Below are 10,042 nucleotides of genomic sequence, written 5' to 3' on the forward strand. Positions count from 1 at the left end.
TTTTCCATCCCATTGAAGGCATGGTGGTTGACAAGATGCATGCGGCTGATGAAGGCATTGCAAAAGCTTTCACCCTTTCCTGGTTGGGAGATGATGGCGCCATGACATGGAGTATTAAAGCCCACATTCCGAAGATTGAAGACAGAATCGCAAAACTTAGATATCCAGTAGAAATCCGCAAAGCTCCCAGAAAAATCCAGAAGAGAGCAAGATGGACGGCAAGAGAATGGGAGAATTGGACTCTATTCTTTAGTGTGCCAGTGCTTGTGGGTATTCTTGCAAATAACCTGCTTCAACATTGGTCTTTATTTGTACAAGGTAACTTCCTTCTTCTTCAAACTGAAGAAACTGAGGAAATGCTCAATGTAAGTTGGCAATTGCTGTTGGAATTTGTTGCCAAGGTAGAAATCCTATACATGGCTGAAATGATGACTTTCAATGTACATTTGATCTTACATTTTGTGGAAAATGTAATCAGGCATGGGCCGTTCTTTGCTCTAAATGCTTATGCCTTTGAGAAAGGTAATCAAATTTTGAAGAATGTAATCTTTGCTTGCAATGGAATACCCAATCAGGTTTGTCGCTACATAGCAGAGGGACAGGCTGCACAAATAATGAAAGTTGAAAAACCATCTGATGAAGCTAACTTGTTTTTGAAGAAGACAGACAAGAAAAATCAAGCTCTCATCAAAGAAGTTGGCAATGCTGAACTGCGTGGATTCTCCAGGGCTTTTAGCAATCCAGACAACCAAGAACAATGGCTTTTAAATAAGCACAAGATAGACAAAAATCAATGTGTTATTTTTAACAAGGTGAAAGTCAATGGAGTGACATATGAGACATTTCGTTCATCACAAAGGCTGGATAATTCAGTAGCTCTACTCACTGATGAAAGTGCTTTACAAATTAAGAAAATTATACTGAATGAAACAACTCATGAGATATTCATTTTTGGAGTAAGGGTTCGATGCAAGCCATCTAAGTTCTGTCACCCAAGTGTTGTGAGATTAGGAAAAATGTCACTCTGTTTTTTATTGGATGTCTTGTCTGTGGATGAGGAAATAATTTGTGTGCCTCTGTCATCTCTGAAGAACATATTTGTCAATATGAAGTTGCCTCATGGGCACTACCTTTCTTGTGTTCCTAACATTTTTAATATGGTCTAAATCGTATTTCAATGTTACATCAAATTAGTAATTAATATATTTGAATTTACTGTTATATTTGAAAATGATACTACTGTGTGAGACTTTCACCTCCAAGCCTTGTAATGTTTTGCTATTATTTTTCTGTAAGTTGTTTGTTAAGTGATCATTATTGTTGAAACTATCATACAAAGAGTTGAGAACCTGTTACTGATGGAAAAGACTGATTAAAATGAATCAATTTTTCTTAGTTTTTCTGTTTTGTTTCCCCACTTCATCCTTTCCTTTTTTATTCCTTCACATACTTATTTTATGTCTCAAGAAATTTCACTGATACAAAATCTAGTGAAAAGTAATAACATTGTTATCACCGCAATCATATTTTTAATCATGTACACTAGTGGGATAATAATGGTGCGAAACAGTACTGCGCCTCCATGTGGAAATTTGAGTGCTTTGAAACCAGTCAAATGTACTCGTCAGTAGTATTTGTTCGATTATGTCGTCTAGATGCCAAGCACATAGGATAGTTTTCAGGCATTTTGGGTGCTAAACGCCAAATTAAATTATTAGAGGGCCATCCATAAAATATATTTTTACACATGAAATTATTGTTCCGTGGGGAACGGACCTAAGTTTTGCACTAATTCTCTTATGTAATGACAAAATCCACCGCCATAGGCATAATTTATTTTGAAAACGTATCTTATTTAGGGACCGGCCCCTCAACTTCAAAGGCTTATTTCTCCATTGTCCCAATATGTGCAGAGCTCAAATTTTACATACAAGCTCCCTGTGGGTCCATTGATCATTCTGTGTAATCTGAGCACCCTCCCATTTACCGTTTTTGAGCATGTACATAAGGCGATTTTCGGGTTTGGCCTTCCATCCTGGGCACACTCCGTACAACCATGCTCGACATGTTAACTAGATTCAAGCTCCGGATCGATTTTCTTATTTCCAGGCTTTTATGCCCTGTTTGGAAATTACTTGGTGTCTTCGCCAGGTAGCACAGTGACCAAAGTCATCGCTTCGTATGTAATTTTGTCAAATTTTTGGTCACCTGTCTCTAATTTTCAATTGTGAAATTCGTATCAGGTTCGGATTCCCGCCAATCAAGCAGCACTCTGATTGGCTGGACGAGTTTTGGATACAACGGTGGTTTCGGTGCCCTTGCGTGCGCAATTTCAATTTACCACTTATTTTCTTGTTTGAAAACACTGGAATTTAAATTTTATTTCCATTTATTAAGAGTCTAATCATCGTTTAAAAGAACATCATCTACTACCTCCGTTGTCTTCTTTACTCTTGAAGTCCATGTTGAAAGGAGTACCAACATACAATAGCGTACCGATTGACAATCCAAGCTTGAATCTAGAAAAATAGTTTGCTATTTAACATATTTAAAGATTCATTTACCAGTTCCTATTTGTTTATGTTTGGAAAGTAACATTTTTTCAGCTCCATCTTGGCAAATACTTGGCTGTTTTCACTTATAATGTTGGCAGCATGTAATATTTTTTGACTGAAGCAGTGTCCCCCACTCCCATCGCCACACTTGCTCGCCGCTGCCGCTGAACGTTCAACGGTTTTTGGGTGATGGCGAGTGCCGCGTTCTGTTCTCTCAACACATTGTAATTCTTAGTGAAGTGAGGGCTAATTGTTTGGATCTAGAGAACCACTGGTTTCTTTCAATCCACCACCATGGCGAATTACGCCGCTGTCCAATTTACTGACTCCTCCAAGATGAAGAAATTGAAAGTGGTGCCTGTCGAGTTGATTAGGTATTCCGAAAATGGAGCCACTTTGTCGCCCACATGCCTTCAAGATATTCCTGCTGACTCAACGGAGGTGAAATGGCAGAAAAGTGATCTAGGATCAGATGGTTATTTCCCGGCGAAGATTTTATGCTTCGGTGGTAAGTGAGGTTAAGTTCAGCGCTAGTCCTAGGCTAACGTAAATGCAGCCTTCCCTCGCTAAGTATTTCATAAGTCATGTTTCGTGTAACGTTCTGTGTTCAAACGTGTTGATTTTGGTTAGCTGGTTGTTGTGCGACTGTTTGCCGCTCATCTTATTTCAACCTCTAATTTTCCTTAACAGTACAAATTTATCTTATGGTTTTCCCTCTGCAGCAAATGCTTTGCTATTGCAATCAATCCTCCATCACACTCTCCTACAATATGTCTAGCTTTAGAATTGTATTCTTATTTCAACTCCTCCAAATTAACCTTAAACTGTCTCTTATTTTGCAGGTACCGTGGAATCAACAATTGCAACGGCAAAGGTTATGGGCCATAAGCTTGGAGCCGATTCCGTTCTCCTAGAACCTCTGCGCACAAAACTACTGACCCCAGAGAGTCCTAAGGAGAAGGTATGTAAATACGCCAGGATAGTCTGCAGCTACTGTGCTGTCACTATGATCCCAACGCCCATCAAATTCTGATTCCGTCCTGTAGAGTTCATTTGCTCTTACACCTCACAATCACTCGACAGTGATAGGAATAAGCAAAGTAGCTCTATTAAGTTGGACTGAAAATTTGATGAGCAACGACTTAATGAGGCTGTTGTCATAGCACCTTTAGTTTAGCTGCTTAGAATGCTCTATGGCGCACTTTCCAAATGGAAACCATTCTTTACCCGTTCCATGTAGTTCATAAAACTCCTTCACAGTAAACACTGTTAAAATGCAGAAGGACTCTTTTGATAACATTTTGGGATTAACTTTTTAGAGTGAAAATAATTTTTATTTGTGTTTGTGTTCTGGTTTTTGTTTCTTATCGTCTTATCAAAACTAATTTCATTCCAGAACGATCGAAAGTCCAGGGCATTAATCAAGAGGAAAGCACCCATTTCTTCAGAAGATCCTGTGCGTAGCAAGAAAAAGAGAAAGGTGACTTATTACTATTTATCAGAACTGCAGTCAAGTCATTTTATTTGGTGAAAGATAAAATATATCTGTTTTTAATTTCAGGCTCCACAGAAGGAGAAGAGAGCTGATGTTGAGCAGGGTCAGAGCTCAAAACAAAAGAAAAAGAAAGCACCTCTAAACAAGCTCGCTGCAGACCCTATTGTGGCAGCACGTTTGAAAGATGCATTGGATTTGGCTTTGACCTCAAACCCACTTTGCCTAGACCACCTATCTAAATTAGAGGTAACTCAATGCTGTTAAAATAACATATTTTTAACAATGATTTTTATAAAATCTAAATTTGACTTTGGTTTGTTGCAGAAAAATGATGCCTCTTTACAGGATGGGCCTCTGAAGCTAGAAAGTATTGATCAAGACGTTCAAAAGAAGGCATCAGAATCTGTGTTCGAATCTGTCAAAGCTCAAGTCAAAACTGCTGCAGGGAAACCTTCTCTGGTCAAGCCTCCATTCAAATCCTCTCCTGTCAAGTCTCCATTCGAATCTTCTCCTGTTGTATCTCCATTGAAACCTTCTCCGGCCAAATGTAACTTCAAACCTTCTCCAGCCAAAGCCCAATTTAAACCCTCTCCAGCCAGAGTCCAATTTAAACCTTCTCCAGCCAAAGTCCAATTTAAACCTTCTCCAGTCAAAGTCCAATTTAAACCTTCTCCAGCCAAAGTCCAATTTAAATCTTCTCCAGCCAAAGCCCAATTTATACCTTCTCCAGCCAAATCTGCAACCCAAGATGTCTTCGAAGGGAATGACGCAGACTTAAATCCAACTCCAGTTAAGAAGACACTTTTTGGAATCTCTTCTCCAGGAGAGTCTGTCACACCTTCAACACTTGGAGTCAAGAAGTCTAGTGACTCCTTCTCTGAGGTATGTTGTTTGTAGAGCTCATGCTGTATTACTTAAAGGACTCTCGTATCATTTTTTTATTATTATTGCTATTGCTCATTTTAGGATGACGACTCCAACACTACAGTTAAAGCTTCCAGTGATTCAAGCCCTGACCCATCAAGTGAGGACTCAAGTGAGGGATCTAGTGGAAGCAATGACCCAGTGTGCAAACTCTCTGATGACAAGGAGCAATTACGACAGAAACTGCTCACTTTAAAATTGGAGAACCAAAATCTCAAGACCCAGCTTTCAGTAGTGTGGGGTGAAAAAAAGAAAGTGGCTGATGCCTCAGAAAAAACTGTTGAAGCTCTTAAAGAAAAATTGATTAAAGTGCAAGAAGAACTGAAGCATGAAAAGAGTAGGAACTTTGCCCTCCAAGAAGCTCTTGTAAAGACTTCCAGCTCTCATTCAGGTTAGTATATAATAGGTTGTAAGATTATTTTTTAAATACATTCTCTTGCATGAAAGTTTTTGTTTTGGTTTGCAGTGTCTCGTACTCTACATTTTGGGAAATCTGCTGAATCTCCCAAGCACTCAGGTATACACAGCTGACTCTCTTCTTGTATCTTATTTTTTGAATTTTGTGTTTTGACATAATGGTGATTTGTATTGCAGGAACCACAGATTTATCAGACCCTTCCCTTCCACCAAATAATGAAGAGGATGATAAATCCAAAGGCACTGCTCCTGACCAGAAGAAAGATAGCAAGAAACAAAAATCTGGGAAAAAATGTAGGTGTATCTGTACATATATTATTGAAGCACAGTATTGTGAAATGAGTCTTTTTACCTGTTTCATTTTTACAGATATTGAGAGCAATGCCTTGCCCATAGATAGTTCATGTCAGAAGGTTCTTAGTTATTTGAACAAAACTGAGATTCCAATTTTAGACAAAAAAGGAAACGTAAGTGTTTACCCTCAAATTATTTTAGTAGGATGGTTATTAAGTGAAAATATTCAAGAATGTTCAGCGTAATCTTTTATTAATTGGGGACCACATTTTAACAAGTAATTTTTAATGTCTTTAGAAAGATTACATGCTTCATTTCTGTTTGTTTGGTTTTGATTGTGAAAATACTTTGCTGCCATTCAATTTACTTTTAGGAAAAAACTGTGTTCTTTTCTCATTATGATACTATGACCAGTATCAGTCATCATCGAAAAGTCTTATGCTAATTATTTCAATTTTCTTATCTTTCAGGTTGACATTGGCAACGATGTTGTGATAAACTATAAAGGCATGATGGATATTCTTAGGAGCAAGACTGAGCCAGAGACAATGGCACGGAACTTGACTTTGCTAACATGGGATTCAAAAGAGAGGGCATCACGATCCCTGGATGGAAAGATCAGCAACAGATACCCGAATGCCCCCAAAAAAGCAGCAGCCACTCCAAGCAAGGTTAACTCAATCTTAGGTAAGTCGCTTTCCTATAGATATGGTTTTGGTGCTAATGTCTCGGCTTTTTGCCATCTTTTAGAAATAGGTTGTCTTAATAGCTTTTTGTAAACTCCTTTTCTTGGTCATGTGTTGGCAGGAGCTGTGAAAGCTTCTCTGCTGAAGGCTGGTTCTCAAGAAGGGCCAATGATGAGTACAACCCTCTTTGCGTGCCGACGGGGTATTGGCAACAGGTTTAATGAAACATCCAATCAGTCCAAGAAGAGTCCTAATTAGTTTCTTTTTGTTTGTGGTGTACCTATCAAAGTATTTTCTTAGTATTTTTGTAACTTCTTAGTCTCTTCCTGTTTGTGTTATTGACATTACAAATTATTTCTTGTAACTTTGTAACTACTTAGTTTTTTGTTTGTATCGTTGACTATTACAAAGTATTTTCTTGCAACTTTGTAACTTCTTACTTTCTTTTTGTTTGAGTTTTAATTGACATTACAAAGCATTTTCATGGTATAAATCACCTGTTTGATTTGAACCTCACCTACTACTTCTAATTTTGACAGCTGCTGCAAGCCACCTACATTTGTCTACGCACGATCAAAGGGGTGATTCACTTCAACGGCCAGCACCACAGACTCCCTTCAGTAATCAGGACTTCATCTTTGGAACCCTACGATATGTGAAAGTGAGGCACCATTTGAGTGAGTAATGTCAACCTCATCTGCCTGGAAGTGAATCACCCCTTTCGGTTCGAGTCCCAGTTACCTACTCTTGAGCTAAAAACTGGTTCCAGCGAGTTATGCCCGCCTACGCTGGTCTTCTGGCCCACGGTGCGGCGAGGCGGCTCGGTAGGCAACCCGCCACGCGTGCGTGTGGCGGCGCGGCCTACCCCATCCCCGACGGGCGCTCCCGGGCCTGGCCCCACTAGCACTATGAAACTCTGGAACTCAGACTCAGAAATTCTGAAACTCAGCCACTCACACTCTGGAACTCAGACACTCACACTCTAAAACTCAGCCACTGAAACTCTGGAACTCTGCTTCGGCAACTCTGAAACTCTAACTCTCAGGTGCGCGAATTTCTGGAGTCCCTGTCTCAGAGTGTCTTCTCAGAGTGACTTTCTCAGAGTTCAGACTCTGCAGAGTTCCAGAGTGCGACGGACTCTGAGAATTCTCAGAGTGGATTTACCCTAGTGTGGCGGTGGGTAATTCCGACCATGTTAGGTAAACACACAAGACGTGGGCCTGAGATTCAATCTGCGCAGGGCAGCGCCGACAGGACCGCTCGTGCTCAGGGCGGGCTCCACGGAAGGTACCCCGCAGGGGGAGTACGCCAAGGCGAGCGCGATGAATAAATCGCCAGTCGCAGAACCGCACGTCACGGCCAGCAGAGAGGGCCTGGTTGCTGGCCCTGGACTGTACCACGGCCTCCATGACGCGGCCCTGGTCCGCCTTGGCGGTGAGGCAGTCACGGAGACGGAGCTGGACAGCCAGGCGGAGCTTGGACGCAGCTCCACTCTCATTCCAGGAACTTGACATCTGTCACGTTCGTTTGAGCATTGTGTCACATTCGTTTGGGTGTGAATTGGCCGAAAATCAGCTCGTTCACATTCAAACGAACGTGACACAATGCTCGGAATGAGAGTGTCCACGGCGGCCCGACGCGCTGATGGTCACGGGGTTGCCGTCCCAGCCAGGGGCGACCAGACAAGGGCCCTCATCCTCCGACCAGGTCCAGCCGATCGACGGGACAAATTTGCGTAGGCGGCCGCAGGCGGCGCGGGCCTAGGACCACAGGGAGCGGCCCGTGCCCACGCGGCGCGCGAAGGGGCCAGTGCGGTCGCCTGCAAGGTAGGCAGCCAGGTCGGCGTCTGACGGGTTGCGCTTAAAGGTGCTTACAGCAGCGCAAAGGCCTTCCTTCGCCACTGAGGCCACTAGGGGGTCAACGCAGGTCAGGAGGCGGAACACATGGGAGTAACTCCACCCCAAGGTGGACCGAGATCTGGGATTGGGTCACGGATTCGGTTCAAACTTTGTGGGTTCAATAGGTACCACTAGGACTTATCAACCCTAAAAGGAAAGTTGGCTAGCTCAAATAGAACCTGAGATATTTGCATTTTTCTAAATTTGACTAATTTAGCGTAAAAATGTCGCTTTCTGATTTTTTTATGGTAAAAGTTGTTCGCTTAGTTCTGGCTTGCATTTCTTCTTTCTATTCATAAAAAAGGGAGAAAAATGGTGGTAGGCCAAGTTTTGTACGTTGCTTGGTTTGGCCTAATCGAGCAATTTTGTCGAATTCATCGAAACTCTCATATCCAAAATACTCCACCTTGGATTTGACCCTGGTACGTCTCATTTCACTTCTTTTACTCTAATAAACAATTGCTATATAGTCCCTAGCACCAACAATTCCATTTGAGCCCGAAAAATCAGGAACACTATTTTTCAATTTTCTACTTTGACCTATTTTGGGCGCTTCTGTCAAGATTAGGGCTTCTACATGATCTTGGGTGACAGGAAAGATCCTCCCTGCCCTCAATTAAGATAGTATCAACACAAACAAAGAGACCCCAACTCAAGGTGCATTAAAAATTGATAAGCAGGGGCGGACTGGCCCGGGCGGCTAGGCGGCGATCGCCGCCTGGGCCCTTGGGCCCGAAGGGCCCCTGGTCTTGCTCCAAAAGACGTAAATGGGCCAAAGGGCCCCTGGACTTACTTCAAAAGACCTAAATAGACCAAAGGGCCCTAGATTCGCTCGGAGTCCGATGGGGCTCAAGGAACAAGGGCCCAAGGCCTCATGGTCTCAAAGAGCAAGGGCCTTTTCTGGGCTACAGAGCAAGGGCCCAAAATTCGCCTAAGAAAAAGGGCCCCAAAAGGGCTACAGGGCCGCCAGGCCGCCTACAAAGGGCCAACTAGTTAAAGAGCCTTAAAGGGGCTACAGGACAAGGGTGCACAAGTGCAAGGGCCCAAAGAGGGCCCAAGAATAACAGGAAAAGTAGCGATATACATCGGCAACTTTGGCCCGTCCCGTACATTAAGAAACGTACGAATTTCGCCTATGTTTGACCCTGACGGGAATTAAACCTGAGTCTGGGGTTAAAATAAATGTCGTTTTCGTCATCAGCACCCTCGAAAACATCAAAAACAATGCAAAAACTCGAATAAAAAGAATGTTCAAAAAATACTCCGCTGGGATTTGAACCCGGGTCCGAAGTTCTCCGATTCGCTCGAAACTGGCACCATTGGTTTTCTCTCGTCGCCCCGATTCCAAAAATACCCCTACATGCCCTCCTAGCTGCATCCGTTGCCGAGATCCTCCTCGACCCCATGTAGACCATGATGCACCTGCAGCAGCGCCCCTGGGGCTCGGAACGGATTTGCTGCCACCGGGCGGTTCTTAGGGTCACCCAAGGAGGCTGCATACCAAATTTGGTCAAGATCGGACCACGGGAAGTCCTCGGACGGACGGACGGACGGACGAACGAACGGACGCACAGCAGGGATCATACTATATGCCCGTCCCTCCGTCATTTTTTTTACAAAAAATAAACGGGACGGGCCAAAAAGGGCCCCAAAAGGGCTACAGGACAAGGGAGCACAAAGGGCCCACACGAGCATGGGCCCAAAACCGGCCTTCTAAGCAAGAGCTCAAAAAGTGCCCAAAAAGCAAGCATGGGCTCGAAAGGGGCCCACAGA

At 42.9% G+C, this 10,042-nt stretch overlaps 1 protein-coding gene across 1 annotated transcript; it reads left to right on the forward strand.

Moving 5' to 3' along the window:
• Positions 1-2,891: 2,891 nt before the first annotated feature.
• On the forward strand, positions 2,892-6,629 carry LOC117649922 (nucleolar protein dao-5-like). The gene is made up of 11 exons (XM_034393107.1): positions 2,892-3,063; positions 3,398-3,516; positions 3,952-4,035; positions 4,117-4,296; positions 4,375-4,932; positions 5,017-5,365; positions 5,441-5,491; positions 5,569-5,685; positions 5,761-5,858; positions 6,156-6,372; positions 6,493-6,629. Exons 1-11 carry the CDS (start codon positions 2,892-2,894, stop codon positions 6,627-6,629), a joined length of 2,082 nt encoding a protein of 693 aa, XP_034248998.1.
• Positions 6,630-10,042: the final 3,413 nt, after the last annotated feature.

This window comes from Thrips palmi, unplaced genomic scaffold (genome assembly GCF_012932325.1).
Source record: "Thrips palmi isolate BJ-2018 unplaced genomic scaffold, TpBJ-2018v1 HiC_scaffold_4, whole genome shotgun sequence".
Taxonomy (NCBI): domain Eukaryota; kingdom Metazoa; phylum Arthropoda; class Insecta; order Thysanoptera; family Thripidae; genus Thrips; species Thrips palmi.